This window comes from Linepithema humile, chromosome 1 (assembly GCF_040581485.1).
Source record: "Linepithema humile isolate Giens D197 chromosome 1, Lhum_UNIL_v1.0, whole genome shotgun sequence".
In the NCBI taxonomy this organism is placed as follows: Eukaryota; Metazoa; Arthropoda; class Insecta; order Hymenoptera; family Formicidae; genus Linepithema; species Linepithema humile.
In genome coordinates this window covers 43,338,953-43,360,146 of record NC_090128.1, presented here as the reverse complement: position 1 = coordinate 43,360,146, position 21,194 = coordinate 43,338,953, and the positions used below count along the sequence as shown (strand labels likewise).

At 45.3% G+C, this 21,194-nt stretch overlaps 1 protein-coding gene across 1 annotated transcript in view; it reads left to right on the top strand.

The window, feature by feature from the left end:
• Positions 1-21,194, top strand: part of LOC105676847 (uncharacterized) — a 159,594-nt gene that overhangs the window by 130,627 nt on the left and 7,773 nt on the right. Inside the window, exons 8-16 of the mRNA XM_067348479.1 lie at positions 15,162-15,298; positions 15,439-15,566; positions 15,767-15,919; positions 15,991-16,108; positions 17,913-18,251; positions 18,519-18,636; positions 18,712-18,844; positions 19,275-19,468; positions 20,760-21,009. Coding sequence (XP_067204580.1) covers positions 15,471-15,566; positions 15,767-15,919; positions 15,991-16,108; positions 17,913-18,251; positions 18,519-18,636; positions 18,712-18,844; positions 19,275-19,468; positions 20,760-21,009 — 1,401 coding nt within the window. The 5' untranslated portion in view covers positions 15,162-15,298; positions 15,439-15,470. The remainder of the gene's footprint in view (positions 1-15,161; positions 15,299-15,438; positions 15,567-15,766; positions 15,920-15,990; positions 16,109-17,912; positions 18,252-18,518; positions 18,637-18,711; positions 18,845-19,274; positions 19,469-20,759; positions 21,010-21,194) is intronic.

Sequence of the window (21,194 nt, the reverse complement as noted above, 5' to 3'; positions counted from 1 at the left end):
TATTTTACCGCCATTAAAATATTTTCTTAATTCTAAAATTTTCAATTTTATTTCGGGAAAGGAATTCTTTCACGTATATGTTGCTGCTTCGTCTTCCACACATTTCGTATCTATCACAAGCCTCTCGGTTATTTAGAAGAGTTTCAAGTGTTTCGTTAATAAACAGAAGGAACAATACTTTATTGAAAATTGATAATGAAAAAAGGCGGGGACAGAACTTATGAAACGACCTAATATCACAATTCATTAACGAAAGTTTGCAACTACTAGAATATATGCGAGGAAAGAATATCGAAATTGAAAGATTACCTTTTCAGACATTGCGTAAAACTATCATCGTCGGTATCTTTTTCTTCCGACATAAAAGTTATATATTACACATTTATTTAATTTTATTTCTTTCCTCGTAAAAGCTCTTGTAATTCTGGCATTTCTCGACTCGCGGTTTGTAATCTAAATGCGTGTCTAAACGCTCATTTCGTGATATTAGCCACGCTATAAACGAATCGAGCGAATGGTGTGTCCCGGCGGTGTCGTTACGCCGCATAAAGAGTCCCTCTTTGCATCCATCGTCCCGACATGCATACATCGGCTCTCGATCGAGGAATTCCACGGATTCTCTTGTTAAGCTGCAGGTGCACTCTCTACTTCTATACCGGGTTCGTCGCGATCCGTTGTCGTCCGCTTTCGAAGAGTCCTCTCCGTGCCTCTGCGTGCCTCGGAGCCTGATGGTACTCTGTCGTCCGGAGAAAAAACAACGCGAGGACATACACATTTCGAAAATGTCATTACTCAGCGCGAACGGGGCCTAGAAGAAGACGGCGATCGGAACGGGGAGGCGGCTTGGCAAAAGAGTCTCAATAAAATAAACAAGTCTGCTTTATGAGTTATCCGCAGGGTGAAGCTTGTGTGCCGCGAGAGAAACGCCGACGCAAATATGCTGCGGTAGAAAAGTGAAGGGTGGAGAGAGGGAGAAGGAGCGAGAGACTCGGAGGAGTCGCACAGTCGCGATTCGAGTAGCTCATTCCGGCTGTCTTCGTAACTTTTAATCTTGCGCTATGAGGGATATCGCTCGTCGGTCCGCACGGACGCGCCCGTCCGCCGCTACACCTGGCGTTTAATCGAAACGTTCGTGGAAACAATTTCGGTGTCACCTAAAACGCGAATTTGCCCAGCTGCCGAGAAATGCTTCGCTTTAATGAGCGCTAAACATAAAAGGGTTTTAAACGCGGCATCAGATAACAGATACGAATACGCAGAATACATTAAAATAATGTTACGGTCGAAATATATTTTTTTTTCTCTATGAAATGTTTCTATAAAACGGCCGTGTATGATAATAAAGAATAAGTTAGGGCCAAAAAGATATCGGAGACGTGCGTTTTAATGTAGATTCGTATGTGCAATTTCACTTATATGCTCATTATCGTAATATAAATTTTAATTTACTCACAATAATATGTATTTATATATCGTGGAAAATCTGCTTACGTACACCTCGGGTTTGCCGTGCTGCGATTCTGAACGTAAATAGTTGTGGCACGCCGCAAGAGGTGCGAATACAAGCATATCTGTCTTTGCATCGGAAAGTAAGTACGTTTAAATATTATCCATGACCGAGACGTTACGAACGACCGATAGCGATGCGAGGCTACAAATTTCAGTATTGCACTCGCGATTACCACCCGTCGCTAGCATGAAATCGAATAACGGATACGCTCGTAAACGTCCGATAATTCAGCGCGTTGTATCGCTAGAATACGGAGCTAAAACGCCGTGGAACGTCGTCATAATTAAAATCAATTTCGATTACTTTACAACCGCGCAATTTTAACGAAACGGACAAAGCGCTATAAGGAAACCGTAGACAACTGTATCACGTCAAAAAGTGTCTGAATAGTCCTAGATACAACGCGCGTATTGTTCACGTATTCCTGGCGACGCGCGAGATACTATGTTCGTCAATTACGCTTTCAAAACGAAGTGGAGGGGAGGGGAAGAATGGCATTCGCTTTGGGCGAGTGTGAAAACACGAGTGCGCGTGTCGAGAGGCCGTTTAAACGACGAAAGGAGGCTCGAGAATCGGGGACCGTCGGAGGGAGGTCGATTCTCGCGCAGGTCAATATATTCATTGGCTCGGGAGACCCCGTGACGCATTTGTTCGTACACTTCGCGTGAGTTCCCGTGTGCTGGCGCGTACTTAAATCGCGAGAGTGAGAAAAAGCCGTGCCGGTTGCGCACGCGGCGCGCACCGTGAAATCGAGTTGACTAGGTATAAATTGTCCGGAAGTAGATGGTCCGCGTTGTAATCGGCCGACTGGCTCTCCTCTCGACAGCCTCTTGAGAACGCGAGACGGACGTTTAACAGGCTAAACGTCTTCCCCGATTCTACGCAAACTGCTTTTATTGTGATTCCGCGATCTGACGCTGCGAGCGATTCTCCGGAATTCCTCGTCCAGACAGCCTCGTTTCATGAATGAAACAAGCAATTAAGTAAGCTCCCCTTTTAATATTAAATTACGAGAAGGATTAAAACTAGCCGGGGCTTCTGCGCCCACAAAGACGCGCGCTTTGTATATTCTTCTGCGCATATTCTTGTACACAATAGCGACGCTTCTAAAGTGACGCTGCGAAAACAGTCTTCGGAATTCTAAGACGTTTTATGCAAAGTGTATGGCGCATTCCGGCATAAGCATGCGCATACGTTTCGGCTCCTAATCATCAAATAAATAATCCTTAATCGTTCTTAATAAACATTCAGTATCGACCGTGTTGGGGAATCTTTACGGGACAGCGTCAGGTGCGGAAGGTATTTTTCGCGACACGCGGCGATTAGTTTTTTTTCCAATACCTATGTAACGGCGAGACATAAAGCGCGCGACCGGAACTCTTCGATATTTTGCGAGAATGTGGCGGTCGCGCAGCGCTGGTTTACCGCGTTCGCAGCGTTGTAAATATCCGGCCGCACCAGGCGTGAATATCTTTTCCGGTGGGCGGGCGGGCGCCCGGGAGTACCGGTGTTCCGTTCGCAAAATCGTTTATTGTTTCTCCACGTTCGATCTCTCGCGCGTTAATCACGCTACGGGGCTGCTTTATTGCACGCTTGGATATCGCGCCGATACTTCCCCCTTTCGCGCAAAAATCCACGCCCGGTAATAGCGACGGGCCTTAAGGCGCGAGAAATCACGCGCGATGATCGCACGCGCAATATAGCCCGGCAAAGGCGTGGTTATATTTCATGTCACGGAGTGAAATCACATTCTATTGCTACGATAAAACTTCTGGCGCGATGCGCTAGATGTAATGTAATTTAGCGCTCCACTGCGGTATTTCGATTTGCACCTGTTGCATCTTGATGATTTATGCTCGAGTCTCGTTAGATAAATAATAATTTTATACGATCAACATTGATAGAAAAAAAATGAGAAAACGATTCAATCGAACAATTATACACACAACCTTACATAAAGTATATAAAAAAATATCTTCGATGTTTCCGTATCAACAAGATCGAATGAACGCTTGATGCTCTTCTCATCGCAATTTCGTCATCTTGCGAAGTTATTGAGACAATCACGACGAGGAAATAGCGTGCGCCAAAGGACGTCTGGCGAAATTCACGGGGAATTACCCGATGGTCCCCGGTGCGACCCGGGGCGAAGCACTCATGGGCGGTAAAGACGCTAAAGGGCGCCGTTCGGTATTAAATGTCACTCAACCGCGTCGTAAAGCAAAACTGCAGCTCGTCCAGTCAACGGCCCCGAGTCCCCGCACCTTACTGTCTCTGTTCTGAGATGCATTATTACTGGCCGCGTAATATCGCGACGACGCGAGCGAGTTAAAAGCCTGGAGGGGGGCGGCGCGAGGGCGAGACGGAGAACGGCAGCTCTTTCTTCGCATGCGGCTCGAATGAATCCCTCTGCCTTTCTCGAGTGCAAAGTTTAATTGCACCTGTTCTTGTCTAAGCGAAAAACGCGAATCGATTATCGAGCACTGCCGCGACTCGAGCGCAGGACTTTTTATTCTCCTATTGTCAGTTAAAGTCAGTTAGAGATATGATATATCGCGGATTCTTATTATCTCCGACTAGGCAAATTTATCGTTTATTTAGTGCGCTGGTCCCCTCGTAGAAAACTCAATGGGCAATTATAGCGAGTTATTAAGATCACAAGAAGAACATAATTGTGCACTTTTGATTAATCCGCGGATTTTGTTTACAATCTACGTATAATCGTGTATTAGACAGATAAGTTCGGACATAATTTTTTAAGAAAAATATACTTCCTATTTTTTCCCGTGTTACAAATACGTAATAACGCGATTCCGAAGTTCTCGTTATTTTTTGATTAAGTTCTCTATCCACGTCATTGATGTCGCGGCAAAAAGGATTCACGGCGTTCCGCGTAAGCAGCATACAAATCGGAAGTCACGTAATCGAACCCGTCGGTATTTTTGTCCCGACATTTCTATAGCGCGCCGATACGATGCACCGTTGTTCTGGCGCGTTCAATCGCCGACGGGCCCCGGGGCCGTGCGCATGTCTCCGTCGATTCACGGGCGCGACGAGCGTATCGTCTCGCAACGATTGCGGGGGAGTGTCGGAAACGAGGATCGGAGGCGATCGTCAGCACGCGGGCCCTCGGTGAATCGCCGGTCATCGCTCGAAAGAAGTCGTCACGGCGTGGCGTGCCGACGTTTCAGGGCCCGTTACAAGTATTCTCGAGGATATAATATGGGCATGAAGAGGCGCGCGGGTGTCGTGAACCCTTCTCTCTGGTAGCCCGTGTCACCTTGAGGCGCGGATACCGCGTCATCTTCGTCATCGTCGTTCTCGAGGACTCGGAGGCGGGCGGACCACCTTGCGACTGTTTAATGGATTGTTTCGCTCCGACTGTGCTTGTCGCTCTTTCTTTCTTTTTGTTCTTCGACGACGCTAGTGATGGTGATGTTTGGTAGCGAATAACGCGCGCATAGACGACGCCGGATTATTCATGCCGGCGCAGCCATCGAGTCGACCATGAATTCCCGTAACGATTACCATTCGTAATGATCATCACTTACAAGGCGCGTACAAATCGCGTCCTAAGTGCGCCCGTCTCCGTCTCCTTTGTACGAGCGCTATTACGCTATCGCGCCGCGTCTAATAGCACGATTTCCCCTGGAAACGTCGTGTACACGTCTCCTCGTAATCGCGCTTGCATAATCGCGCTTCACGCCGAACACTTATGTAGATATCTATGAATAATTATGGGCCGCGCGATAGATTCTTTCGTCGAATCTTTTTATCACCGGGAAGATGTACGTTTAAATCTCAATTTGACGAAAAATGAATGAATCTAATGTAAAAACGTAATTTCTTCTTTAGATTATTTATGCGTACGGTACACGAATACCTGCGTAGAAAAGGATTAAAGAGAAGCGTCTTTGAAGTATCCGACGTATTAAGGAATACTCACGCATACATTTTACCGGCACATCGTGCAATAATTCTTAAATTTTCTTCACGCTTATTTTATAGATAGTACTGTGTGCTGTAGAATGTAATATCTTGCATATTTTACTCATATTCCATTAAAGGAAAAACAACATTAGATGAAAATTTTCAACGTACAATCGACATTAATGATCTTTTCTCCTCTCTTTCAATTTATGCAAAACTTATTTTCTTAGAGAATTAATTAATAAAACATTGGACAGAACTGTTAAACACATATTTTGCGTTCGCTGCAACACTGACATTTATTCTAACATTCGCGCTTTCTTTCAGCTTACAAAATCGCCCAACCGCGACAATCAGGAAGTGCACGACTTCCTTTTACAACAGACTGAATGCGGCCCGGCGATGCGCCGAAAACCGGGCTTCTTCGATTATACACGCGCGAACGGAACGAAATCGACCGGTACAAGCGTATCGACCGGTCGCCGGTCGATCGGCGCAGCGTTCCGTACAAAATTACCAGATCATTGTGGCTGCGTGGTAATCCTTGCGGGCGTTTCTCGATCCGTGTCGAGAGGATGTTTTGAATGTAGTCGCACCTACAATTGACCCGACCCGAGAATTCTGCGTCGCATCTTTTCGATCGAAGATCGAGAAGGATGGCGGAACGCATGGGAAAATTAAGTCGCACGGACCACCGTGGAAGAAGCGGAGAAATGCGTTCGAGCTACACTCGCGAGCTTTCGCCGTCCCTGTCGTTTCGCCAGAGCGAGCGAACGGTGCGATTTTCAGAGGAGACGAAACAGAGCGAGACAGAAGCACGTGAAAGGTGAAGCGAGGGGGCGCCGAAGATGAGGAGCCGAAACGAAGCCGCCGAGAGCGGAGAGACCATTGCGCGGCCGTGCGTTAAAAATGAAGACATTCAGATGGAGATATGATTCTATATAAATCACCAGCCAGGGCCGTCGCCGCGCCGTTCTGCCTGAGCACTTTCTTCTGTCTTCCCTCGCTCGTCGCTCTCCTTCTCCGTCGCTCCCTCTCTCCTTCCTCTTCGTCGGATCCGCGCGTTACATCTCCTCGCGCCGTCTTCCCTCTCCCTTCCTCATCTTCGCGATTCGACCCACGATTCTCGGCGTTCGCGCTTCTCGCGCTCTTCGTCGCTCCTTCGAGGCGCGTGACCGGCGCTCGTACTGGTGGCAAAGGGGTTCATTTGTTTTATCTCGCCGATTCCAATTAATATTTATCGTCTATTTGCCTGACCAACGATATCTGGAAGATAATGGGCCACCCCGCTACATACGCGCTCGGGCGAACCTTGCCACGAATACCGAAGTCTATTTATTATCCCCCCAACCCGGCGCGGCTCGCCGCGTATCCTCGCGCCTGATTTGTCGGAGACGGATTGCGTGAATCGGCATTGCTGAGTGCTGTTGATTAGTATCTTCTAGAAGCTACGTCCGTACATATATCTAGATAAAGCCGGCAGAGAGATACTTGCTTAATAGAACAGGTAATGGCGGCCCGATATCACGTTCAGCGTATCGCTTCGGGTTCGGCCGCGAAATACGTAACGAACGCACGATTTTAATCTTGATTTATCGCGCGTGTTTGAGGAAGTGAAGTCGATTCGGTAACCTTCTCGCATTTGCGCACGTACAATGTATGCTCGAGCTTGACGTGAACTCTCCGGCGGTCCGAGCGGCCGGCAGCAGTGTCTTTATAATGGAACTAGATTAAGGATTTCCGTGCAGGGCAACAATTTGCACACGGAAGCGCGAGCTTAATATGTATCATCACGGCTGTGCACCTGCGCACGAAATCGACGGATACAACCGAGCCCGTTCTACGGGGATCGCATTTCAGGTTTCCTCTTCCGCGAGGGTCGCCCGAAGAGAGTGCGAAAGCGCGTTTACATCTGACCGTATATCGCCGTGCTGTACGCCGCGGCGATCGCTTATGAGGAGCTTATATACCGTTGCTATTCAGCACGAGTCATAAAGTAAATCAGCTACGATCGACCAGGTACGATACGGCCACAGTTGCTGCCTGAGCGAGCCAGTTCTGAGCGAATGATTCGATAAAAGGCGCACGTTCGAAGGGGTGCATCAAGAAATAGAAAGGCTCTCAATGCGCTGGAATGCAATGTGGATATTGTATCAGTCAAGAATTGTGATTTATCGATAAATGATAGACGTCCAAGCGGAAAGTAAATAGAAACGTGCACGGCTTTGAATCGATCCGTGACTTTTATTTAACCAGGATTTCGCTTTGTTAATTGCGTTTTAGTTATGCGATGATAATGCAATATATTTTTTACTAATTTAAAGCACTCGAGCACTTGTTACATACATTGTGCAGCGCCGCCATGACCTTAAACTATAAAACGAAGGCCGTACACTGCATGCCAGTCTTCTGCAAAGCGGTTCAAGAGCGGTTCATAGTTCACGATGAAGGCTACGTGCAACCATTCTACAATTTTCTTGAAGGCCGAGCCGTCCACTAAGAATGTAACCTTTAAACATTCATGGTCACCCGGGAGTATTCCAGTAGAAAACTACATTACATACTAAAATAGACAAAAAATATTTCTATTACTCATCACGGAGTTGCTCATTATATTTTTATGATTGAATTCTAAGCGCTCATAAATTAATATAAATTTATTTATAAATGTTTGGTAGTATAAATATAAAAATATATTTAACTTACATTTTTTTCTTTTTTCTTATAAAATTTCTAACTAAAAAAAAGTATACATGATGCATATAACAAGGAAGGTTATCTGTATGATAGTCGCAAATTATCGAAATTGTGCTTCAAAAGGAATGTTATACACAAGCTGGAATATTCTATTTAAAGCGGAGTTTAAATATTTGTACCGTGCTCGTTGAGAAATCAAAGACAGAAGAAAATAGATACCGAACTGGCGCGGTTTGGCCGGAGCCGTTGTCGGGTCATTCGAGAGGCGATTTAATATAAATCGAGAAGACGAATGGCGCGCGGTGCCTTCTTGACTCGCGCGCAGTGTGTGTATCCCTAGGCGTACACGTATTTAAACAGGCGTTTAACATAATTCATCTACTCTGGATTCTCTCGCGGTCTCCCTTTCTTGTCGGCGCGCCGCCGTTCTTCTCACTCGTCTGCCGACTTTTTTTATCTGCTCTTTCGCCCTTTCTCTTTATGTGCAGACTTAGGACTTTCTATGACCGTGTTGCATCCAGCTCGCGTTGCGCTGCAACCGCCGTACGTCCGTGCAGCACGTTCTCTCGCCGTGTCCTTTTCCGTTCGTCCTTTCCCTTTCTTCTTCTCTTACTTCCTCCGGCCAGATAAATGTCTGCGCCTCTCTATGCGTTTCGTCGTACGGAACACGCCGAGGGAGGATGAGGCGCGCTTATATAAATGCAAAGTGGCTTAAGAAATAGTTGAGCACGTTGCGAGCAAATTGCAGAACGTGCTTCTTACGGACGAGAGTAAAAGTGTCCGCGCAGTCGGCCGTGCAGGATGGGCTAATTGTGTACGGGTGTGGACAAAGCGACGACGTGCGGAGATATATATTTTTATTTTATTAGAGAAACAAGTCCTAATTTTGATTCTTCTAATTCTTACGAACAACGCAGAAGGTATTGTTAATGAATGTTTATTTAAAGATTAGGTATTTTATTTAATTTTAATATATTTTGGTGATTTTATTTAAAGCGGATTTTTCATCTTGTTTTATTTATGATAGCAGTAATAGCAACATCAAAATGTTTCCGGTCAAAAATACTTATAAAATGATAACTCCGATGTAATGAAGCAAGCTCGTTCATATTCAAGGGTATGCACGCCCAATTCCAGCCACGTTAACGTCTTCATGAAGTATCCTTAGGCGAATTGCGTCTCGTGAAGTATCGGTTCTGATGCATTATGGTTTATATCAGCATAGGCACGCTCCGTAACGAGATTCATACTTGGTCATTAACATACGAACATTACAAAACGGTCGGCGCGCCGTTGCCTCGTTACCGAAGAGCCGAAGCGATTCGTCTATGTCCACAAAGAAACATTTCCACAGTGATTCAACGTGGCTGTTAACAGTGGCCAGGAAGTCACACACCGTTACAACCCTCACCGTATCCTAATCACGATTTAAAGTCTTCGGGCACGCCAACACAAGGCGATAGATCATCGTGGAACATTAACACTCGGTGCTACGACGGCTAAGCCTAATTTTAAATTTCTTATCCAATATATCATTTCTCCTCGGGCATTTTTTTATAACTGCATTTATTAAATGTCTTTCGACAAAAGTTGTACGTACAGATTTATATCTTTTCAATTTTTTTTCCGCACAACTACATTGTTACGTTATATAGAATTATAGCAATTGTCCTTGCTGTTATTCAGAAATTAAAAATCGCACTACTCCAGATACTTCAGTGGCGCATTATATATGTGCAAGATATAGTGCTGGTTGCAACACGATCCCTTTTCTTCCGTCGGCTCGGTTACGACGCATCAAAGCGTCCCACAGTCGCCGGACCAGAGTGACACGATACGAGATCAAAGTGGGTCAACCAAGCCCATGCTACCGCTCGCAAAGAGAAGCGGCGTATTCGCCGGAGCCGGTGGCCTTGGTTGACTTACGAGAGCGCGGACGCCGTTTTTAACGTGTCATCGTACCCTGCGGTACTTTGTTACTACACGCGGGGGCTCGTAAAGCAGACGAAACGTGGCGCGGCGCGCGGGCGAGGGTGCATAATGCACGCGGCCCTACATAATTACCGCGTCGCGGGGAAGCTTTACGACCGTGCGCTTGGCGAGTATTAATTTTCTCTCTCTCTCAGCGCGCGCGCGCGTTCGGTAATCGGGACAGAGACGGAAAACGAGCCTGGAGAAATGAGGCCCGCCCGAGAGACCCGACAGATCGCTCGGGCGGAGAAAGCAAGCGATATTCCACGCGCGGAAGAAAGGAGACACGGGTCTTGCGGGAGAGTCGCGTTGCGCAGCGGTGCAAACGCCGAGATAGCGCAGCGCGCCGCTACGCATTCCCGCTCGTGCGATTTTATCGCTTGCCGCGTGGGCCCGCCGGTCCCGTCCGCGCCCTTCCGCCGCCCTTCCGCGCGGCTCGTTCATCTCGGCATCGCTTCCAACTACCTTTTCACCTTCTCTCCTCACCTTCTTTCGGGGGCTGCCTCCCCCCCCCCCCCCGAATACACAATACACTCTCGGATTTCGGTGTTAATTATTGACGAGGGCCGCTGGTTTCATCTGAGCATTTTTTCCTTGCAAGATCATTTTTCATGTCTTTGAACAATTTTCCAATACACCTGACTAATTTAATTAAGTAATCAGTGCATCAGACCAATTTTGCTTTGATATTTCCTTCCACTCGAGCGACGTATATTCTGGGAGGTCCATCGAGAGATACGGCAAGATTAAGAGTTTGCCGTCTGAAAAGGAAATAAAGTAGTTTTATATTCTTATGGTCTATATATCCGCTTTAAATCAATCCGCCCGACGATCTGATAGGCAACACCTGCCGCCATTGTGCGTTGTCGCTCTAAACATCGCACTCCCTCATATAGATATCATTCGGAAGCATCTGCCTGCCGATCCTTGCGCCAGTTACCTCTTAAGCATTTTCTCTTCTGAATATTTGTCTAAGCCATAATTTTAACGCGTACACCCTATTCTTCTCTTTCTATATTTGTTTTTGTCAACATTTTTAACTTAGACATTTATCTAATAACATCACAATTATTCTTGTTCCTAGAAATTATTATTGAAACGAAAATATTTTCTGAAATATCCATTGTTAGCCGCGGGACGAATTGCGGAGTTTAAGAAACTATGAAGAGTCGATGGTACGATCTCGCGTTGCAAATCGCGTCGTTACGCCGTTCCCATCGCAATCACCTACGGCGTCAATCGAAGTGACACGCGATAACGCACAGAACTCAGTCCTCTCGGACGAGGAATGAGGGAGAGGGGAGAAGAAAGGAAGGTGGACTCGAGGTGCGAGCTTCGTCATTGTCACGGGGCTGACACTTCGGGGTATCGGGCCTCGGTCTGGCCATTAATAATCTTAGCCCGAACGAAGAAACAAAGAGGAGGAGTACGGAGAGAGAGGAGCGCGGCGCGGCCGCGGAAAGGGTACGGCGCGCAGCGTGCGCGCACACGACGTCCGTTCGCCAGCACGCTCGGCGTATACGTGGTAGGTATGTTCGAATGTGTCCGATGCGTCCGATAGGGCGGGACACGGGCATAAACAATTGCGCATCGGCCTCGCCCCTTCCCGATGCGATGCAATAAAACGAGAGGTCTCTTGCCCGGCCCTCCTCCGCCGCCCCGATCCCGAGAGGAGTTCTCCTCGTCGAGGGGCCCCCAGGGCCAGGAATATCGAAATGAACCGGCGTCCGCGCGATATTTCAACGAGCCACGGGGGTCGTACGTACGTGGCCGGTACGTACGTAACGTCCCGACCTCCTACGACCGTGCTCCGAGATCTCCGGCATTCGATTGAAAGCCGTGAGCTGGCAAATTTTTAATATCGTACGTGATCATTGGTGAGATTACGCCGGAGCGTACGCACACCTCCCAAAAAAAAAAAGAAACACTCCCGCGCGGCCCATTCAAATAGTCCATAATTATTACGGTGGAAATGAATCTCGGAGCTCTTGTAAATAACGAGCGATTAATCAACGCAACAGATGTACGGAAACCAATAATGCTTGTCGGGCTGCCGATTTTGCGTTCGTGACCTTTGTTTCTCTCGGGATATCAATGGCATTTTCTCTCACAAGCACTGCGTGTATCTCTTTTAGGCGTTTCAGTCATTTAACCCTTGTACTTGGCTCTGACTTTAAATAAAGGTTTGATTTTAATTGGAATAAGTATCACGGAGGCACACGCAAAGTGCCGGGGTTCAATACCGGTCTTTTGATCGCATGCGATGTTTCATTGCTCTGCTTCGAGCGGTCTGCACGGTTTTGGACAACTGAACCGTCTCGGTTCTTGCACCGTTAATTAAACCGAATGGCAAATCCGTAGTCTAATTTATTAAAAAGCGCATTACTGAAAAAATAAAGACTTACGCGGTGAATTTAATTCATAAACTTAACACGCATTAAAGATAAAATTAAGTCAAAGAAACAACTGATATCGCAGCGTGTTTTTAACATCGATTCCACGCAATGTATTACAAAATCCGATCGAAAGCCGATCGTAAAAATTCAATTAATCTTCAGCTTTTTTTCATTCCGGCGTGATGCCCCGAGAAAAGATTCCCAATTTCAGGGATTAAACCAAACAATCCTAACACATTGAAGGAGTGACCTCGCGGAACGCTTCCTTTCTTAAAAGTAGATTAATACCGCGCCGATGAAAAGCAAGCACGAGCAAAGGGGTGGGGACGGAAGAGGGGGAGGAGAGGTGATGGCCGTTCTCCCGCGGCAGGGCGGACAATAGCAGCTCCACGAAGTGTAGCGGACAAACAAATAGCCAATTAAAATTCCGGTTGCACGGCGAACATACTTGTATCAGCTGCAATACTACCGACCATTGTGCACCGAAGGCATGCGCGAGCCAGTGTCTGGATCGGTTGACTGGGTCTGGGTACCAGAAGATCGGTTGCTTACGACCAACCTTCGTTGACTATCTCCGGGAGGCTCGTTTGCACCGTCCACTCGACTAAATCTTGCCTCACGAGACATCGTTATCGCCGAATCACGCCTTTATCGCGGTCGATTCGTGTCCTCGTGCGAGGGTCTCTTTCTTGTGTTTGGGCATTGCGGTTACAATAGCGCGTTCGAACGCGCGAACGCCGGAGAACATCGGCGAGACATCGATACTGTTGATAGACTGTCGCGGACGGAGAGACGCTCCCGCCTCGATTCGTATCGTTGCTTCAACGTTCGATAAAATTCCCATGATTAATTAAGGCGGAGAATTAATTATCAGGAAGCCGGGCGCTTCGTTCCCACTCACGGCGCTTAACTACAAATGTCAGATTCGCAATTACTTCCTCACCTCCGATCCTACTATTCTCTCGGTCCTGCGTGGATGTTATTAGGAAATCGTTTAATTGGTAGATACCGATTTTAACTGGCGTTATGAATGGCTGCGAGCATCACGGGGTCATTAAAAAGATACAAAACGTATTATCCTATTACAATCCTACGATAATCTAGCGAGCGGCGAAAGAATCCGGATGTGGTAGCGAATAACCGCGGAGAGCGCGGCGGGGGCTGCTTTATCGAGCTGGCGTTCGTGCGAATTATAGCAATTGCGTTCCCTAAACTTCGGGCGCGTCATGTGAAAAATCACACAGCATCGCGGCCGATCGGCATCCACCGATATTCGCCGATATTCGCCGTCCGGCGTGGTGAGAATGAACGATTACTAAATTACAACGCGCCCTTAGATACGATCGGCGGGCCATAATTGCAGGACTATTCATACATTATTGGCTCGTATATTATTTGACGCGATTCAATAACTCTGCAGCGGGGACGGTCGATGGTATCTCTCCGTCGTTAAGGCGCATTCGCAATATCGATCGGTCCTGATGAATGGCCGCGTTTAAGGTCGTCATTTTTCCCAGCGATTATTAACGCTAAAATTGAATGTGCGTCCGTGAACGCGGAGCGGCCGGGCGTATGGACCACGCGCGAAAAACGAGACCTCTCCGGAGGCAGATCCATCTTCGAATGTGTGTTAAAACCTTGTGATACTCAAACTACCGGGAACGCCTCGCTCGCTACTCCTAAATGCAACGGACATGATTTATCGGCGAGCGCCAAAAGTAAATGGAAAAGTTTTACTTTTTTTTTATCTGGTCCCTTTTCAGATGCTCGTAAGATTGTCGCTCGATCATTATATTGCGGGCGCAAGGAATTACTTTCAACGCGTGCATCGGAAAAAAATATATGGCATCGCATGTTTGCTATGGCTCGAACGAAGTTCTTAGGCCTGTCTTGAAGATAATATAGCGAGTGACGTTAATAATCCCCCGTCCACTCGTTCGAAAATAAATAATACATTTGGTTTTTTTTTTTTTTTCTTACGAAACTTGGACAACACTTCCCCAATGTATTTGAGAATTTTTTCTTTACATAAATTTCCTTCAAGACATAATTACTAAGTTATTGAACACTGCGCAAATTAAAGATGAAGAGATAAAGATAAAGTTATTTATCTGTCTTCGCGAAAGACGCTTCACGAAAGAGCGTAATGTATTATAAAAATAACAAGTTAACATTTTCGATGTTATTATTAATTAATCAAAATTTGTCTCCGTCGGTGACGATATTTTTTTTCCAAGAGAAACCTGTTCGGTGTTTCGATAAAATTCCTTCGCGAAGGAATGATTAAAAAGTTGCTTGATTTTACACGAAGTTAATTATCCCATTCGGAACAGTCATTAAAATCATATCCATTTGCTATGATTAACTAATAGCGTATTTTACGCGCGTACACGCACTTCCAACCGCGAGATATGTTGCGGGAGTGTACTAGCGAGTCACGGAGCGATGAGGAAGCACCGGGAGGACATGCGGGGGTTTCCACGACGACTACCTGCGGCTAATTTACAGCGAGGCTCGCGGATAAGTTCCGCCGTTATTCTTCCAGTTAGAGTTTCTCTCGCGGAGTTCTTCTCCTCTCTCGCGCATGAATATTCTCGCTTCCTCATAACGGAGGTACTTGGATTCACCTGAAAAACCAATGCCTTGTTTCTGCGTAGGTCGATCCGGATCTGCATAAAGCGTAAGGAGTGACTCTCTCGCTTGCCCATTTAAACCCCTTCCTGGGAAGCAACGACCACCTCGACGAGCGTTCACGGGAGTTAATAACATAGAAAAAGGAAGTCACACGATTGAGGTAATAAAGGTGATGAAATGTTGCGGCTGATATATCTAAAGCGCTAACACGGGGACGAGGGAGGTGCGAGTACACGCGTAGTTATTAAAGCACACAGATGGGTGGGATCATGTTCTCATTAACTGTACGGCTGCGTGCAGCTGTTCGGTGAACTAACAGTAACGACTGGGGCATGGATGACGAGGGATCCGAGGTGCCTAAACGAGACGATTCTCAAGAGGAGTGTAATGTCGACGAGAAGACACAAGATGTCATCGAACATGATGACGTAAGTCGGGAGCGAATGAAAGGCTATCTTATATTGCGAACGAAAATTTTAGATCTAAAAGAAACCGCTTGCTTATGATATAAAAATTATTCGATATAGTACAAAATGCAAGCTGTTTGCTTTTAGCAGATAAGAATAGTTGCAAGTATTATTTTGGCCTTGCTATATTTAATGTAGAAAGATGCGTCTTTAATATTTAGATCGATAAAACGCCGATCACAACAACTACTACGAAGAACGCTTTAATAACGAGGCAAGTCGGGCCGTGCGATGTTTATCCGCACTGCGTTAAAGTCTCGATCGTGGGTACAAGAAAAGTTGGTATGGCTTGCGCCATCGCGATCTTGATGAGAGTTAGTAGTACTTGTAGAACAATACAATGCAATTCACAATGATTGACTGTTTTATTTCTCGTGGTCTTCAGCGCATAGCGAGTGAGGTTTGTTTGATCGACCAAAATTCGAACAAGGCTTCTGCCGAAGCCGAAGACATTCAGCACGCCGGTGTCTTTTTAGGATGCCCGCTGGTGACTGGCACGTCAGGTATTCTATTACATTTTCATCGATTATGTTTCACACAGCATAACCGTAAATTTATGCGCTTTGAAGAGAAAATTCGCAAAATATTATTTAAATATCGATTAAATATGAAATACTTATCTATTGGGTTGTGTAATTTCGAATTTTTTAAATAAATCTGTACACTTGTTTTGTCGAGCAAAGCGCAGTCTAATTAAGATGTAAATTAAATATTTATTCCTCAAAGTTGTAATTATGTTCCGCTTATATATTACAATGTTTAAAAACAATAAGAATATCAGAAAATATCAAATTACACAATCTAATATTACAAGTGCCAGTTGAAAAAAGTTAGTAAATTTTTGTGCTAAATTTAAGGCACAGATGAAATAAATAAAAATCGTCACTGCAATAAATAAGAATGAAAATTATAACAATCGCTCAATCCAACTGCATCTTTTTTCATTGCTTCTTAATCGTGCCTGGTCTTTAGAAAAAAAAAAATAATCCGTCGTTGCATTATCCACGTCAAAGTAAAGCCGGTGCTAGAGTTGTCACGGTGATTCACACTCCGGATGATCCCGTCGTCGTGCTCTATTCACAATCCAAACTCAACGAATCGTAAGCGTCCGTGGGCCTTCCGCGCGTTAGAAGTAAGGCAGCCTCATTCACGACAGCACGAATTCCAGAAATTTCAGATTGATACGTTCGGACTGATGAGCTTGCCGAGAGCGTCACCCATGCGCCACGATCATTCGCTCCGATCGACACCCATTTCAGACGCGACCCGTCAGATTGCTCGTCGACAGACCCCTGTCAACGTGCAACGGGTCAGAAACAACGGTGATCTCGCATAGGCCGGGAATGGGTTTTAAGTATAGCAGCGTGTTTCGGGGACCAAGATCTTTCCAGCGGATGGACCTGTCCTTTAATCTCGATTCTCATCTAACATCGCCGTACGCTTACGGGCCGGCGAGGCCGGAGCGTTTCCCTCAAAGCTTTTCACGGACACGCCCGTAAATTTCGTCCACTCTCATTTATCTCAGCCGTGATCGACTCTACGCGGTTTTCTGTTTTTGTTTCCAGCGCGCGTACGGCGCGCTGGTTACCCCGTCCGACGAGCGTGCGGCCGCTTGTAAAAAGCCTTCGTGGGAATTCACAAGAACGGAAACTGGAATGAAAGTTTGATCTCGTGAATAGTTTCGTCGGGTGCTGGCTCCGACCGCGAGATTTCAATTCTTCGCGAGTAGCGTCGCTTTCGACGGTATTTATATCTAGCGGAATGTTTCTTTCCGATCTTTTCTCGTGCGAGGTAGCAATTACTGGAACAAGTGGGACGACTTTTTTACGGGCTTGCCAAGTTATCTGTAACAACATCTTCCCGTCGTAAATGTGTCTTCCGTATAGTTGCGATACCGCTGCGTGTTACTACAAGCATTTTGTGAAGGTGTTGCCACGGATCTGTACTCTTTATTTTTCCGACCACGCCGGATTGTCTTCTCCGCCGTCGTTATCGGCGCATCTCTTTTTTCACGGTGAATCTCTCTCTCTCTCTCTCGAAAGGGGAGAAAATTTCTATCCCTTCTCGTCGATTAGTATTCCACGCGCTTCCAGCTGGCGATTGCACGATCAAAGAAGACGTTCCAGAGAGGTGTATCTGATTTTTAAGCAGCCATTTCACGTCGAGGCTTCTTTTGCATGAATAGTTTCCTACAAAGGCTTCGATTTATATCTTAACTCTCTCGGGAAACGCTGCCTACAAAATTAAAATGTATCCGAACTCGAGAATTTCACGATAATCTAAGATCTACGATCGATTGTATTTTAGATATCTACAAGGTTAAAGATTCCACCGTAGTGGTAATTGCGGTCTGCGAAAGAAAGCCCGGGGAGGAGCTGAATGTGAAACGCAACGTTGAGGTGTTCAAGAAGATCGTCCCCACTATCGCTAAACTAGCATGTAAAGCGGTGTTACTAGTTGCAACTCAACCGATCGACGTGATGTCGTACATCACCTGGAAGTTGTCCAAGTTTCCCTCGAGCCGAGTGCTCGGCACCGGAACGCTGCTTGATAGCTCCAGGTTTCAGGATTTACTGAGTCAGAAGCTAGGACTAGCACGCACATCGATCAGCTGCATGAATATTGGCGCGCAGGGCGACACATCTGGTATTTGTTGTCCAATTTTGCGTAGACTTATAACTAGTGAGAATTTCTTTATTAACAGCTGCAGTTTCAACGATAAGATTTTATTGAACATTAACAGATCCTCGTTAACCGCGTGCAATATTAATATTTAAGTACTCTCGCGAGCGTTGTAAATATTTCACTTTCACGCTGTAAATGTCAATCGTATTTAAATGTTGCGTATACTTTAGTTTAAACGATCTGACGGTTAACGATCCCTTTGCCTTCAACGTCTGCCGTTTCACACAGTTTCCATATGGTCGAGCGTTCACGTGGCGGGTACGAAGATACACGACATAAACCCACAAATGGGTAAAGCGGACGATCCCGAGAAGTGGCATGACATCTCTGATGCTGTAAATAAAACGTCAGTGGCTAAGATCACACGTAGGATTATTTTTGAAAGAGAATTTGGGGAAGTAATAAAACGTTGCGTTTGCAGCGAAGTCGAACTTAATCGGAAGAAGGGTAAGAAAGGGCCGAGTTGCTGGGCTCTCGGCTTCTGCACCGCTGAGATTGTTGACGCCATCGTCAGGAATACTAAAGTGGTATTGCCAGCGTCGACATATATACACGTAAGAATTTAATTAATATTTCAAAATCGTTGAATACGTTGAATGAATTTTGAAAGTTTATATTACGTCCATCAAAATCTATAAAGAAACAAATTAATTAACAATTCAGAAAGCAAATCAAAATCAACAGTATTGTATAAATATTTACTACTTTTTTGCAAAATTAGACATTTAGTATAAAATAAAAAATTAAAATTTGTTGAACGAACATTAAATATTTGATATTTGCTACTAAATAATTATAAAAAATGTATATAAATATTAAGCAACTGAATCTTTAATTTATATATATGTATATTTTTCGTATTTATCGATTTTTAAGTGTCGTCGATCCTTTCTTGAACATTTACGCGTTAAGCAAAACTCCGAGACGCGCTTATTCGCATGTTGATTGGCACGACGGACAAGCTGAAGGAATCTTCGTTCGCAGAGTTGTTCTCATGGAACCGACAAAGACGTATACATGTCGGTACCCTGTGTTCTCGGCCGGGAGGGTGTGCACGCCACGATGCGACAGAAGCTGAACGATCAGGAAAAGACGGCGGTGCAGCGATGCGCCGACGACATCCGTAGTGTGTTACGCGAGTGCGGCATTCTTCGCGAACCGACGAACGACGTTGAGGAGTGACGGGCGGACCGTGGAAGAAAGGAGGGCGAGAAACGTGGAGGATCTGCGAACGGATACACGACGGAAGTCACAAGGAAGAAGACGGGGGGGGGGGGGGAAAACGAGCAACGTTTTAGAATGCATCTTCATCAATAAAGACGATGCTGCACCTGGCGACCGGTTCCCGCGTGTTTCCGCACATTTGATCGCCATAATAAACTATACACGAGTAAAACTCGATTTCCTGAAAAATTAAACTAGCCGCGCTCTCCTAAGATTGCTTGCAAGCGGTACATGCAACTTGGCGCTACGATGTTCCATGCGTGTGGAGCTTATTATCGTTCCTTTTTTTTTCTTTTTGCTCGATCGAATTTTGATTTACGCAACCGATGTACGGCGTAAAGGTGAAAGGGCGGATGAAAATGCATTCTCTGTTGCACGCGAAGCAAGTGTATGGTTGAGCTGCGGCTAAAAGAGATTGGATAATTTAAACTACAACCTTTTTCTGCATTAGCTTTATGCTTGTGTAGTGAAGTCTTTCCGCTATATATATATTGTAGACGTCCTTGATATTAAATTTGTGTGAGGTTTTATTTGAACATTTTAACTCTTGCTAAAAGCAATAATTGTAGAACTTGAATAATGATTAAATAAATAGAGAGCTGAATTGATTCTATGAACAGAAGGAAAGTCAATTCCGAGGACCCTTCTCGAATAGCCTGTAAAACGGAAATTGGAAGTATTTCTCCGAGAACACAGCGCATCCCATCTGTGCGAATCGAACAGCTGTCGATCAATTTCGCGACCTTCTATCCCCCTGAAAAACGAAAACTATAGCGGGAACGATGCGTCGAATTGGCGATTCGTCTCTACATCTGCTCCGCGAACATTTACCTTTTTGTACAACGAACATTTTTCCCGACTATAATTGATTCTGTACGGCGCGATTGAATTTATCGATAGCATCTTTTCGTCCGTGATCGAACGTGTTAATCGGATTGTATATCTCCCGCTACAAGATAACTTGAGGTTCACATCTCGTGCGTGCATTATGAGTGTACAGAATAAGTCGGACACAAAAGGCGAAGGTAGTTCTTTCACATTTCATCTCACAAAGCCGATTCAACTACCTTCTTGAATATCCCATTTTACCGCTCCGAATTGAACAGTAAATCTACTTGCTACACACTTTCGCCGTTAACTTCACTGTCCTTCTGTCAAAATTCTTTTCCCGACTGTCTGTTTTTCCAAATGGTTGCTAATTTATATAAATTTTAATAGAAGAGCAAAATTTTAGAAAGTATAAATTAGAAATGTCCACGATGTCGAGCAGTTTTTGGTTTGTGTAAATTACAGAGCGTTGTGTCGAGGCGGAAGAGCATCCGCGCATCGAAATATGACGGAATCGAGAAGGAAATCGCCCGACGTCGCTGGCAACACGGTAACTTTTTTACTGACCAAACAGGCAGAACATCTTGTGGATAGCCGTCATGTCAAGGTCGTCGTTGTCGGTAGTGCACCCAAAGGCGTTGCGGTCGCTATAGCGATTTTATTCAAGGTAAGTGCAGCACATTGTCAGTTTTCTTTTGGTTCTAACCTTTCATGTCAATTTGGTTAGGTAATTTAAATGAATTTAAAATCATACTTTTTTTTTTTTAATGTGATGTATCGTATAACAATAATCTAAATTATCTTATTATATTATTATTGTGAAAAATATAAAATTGGCACATATTTTTTCGC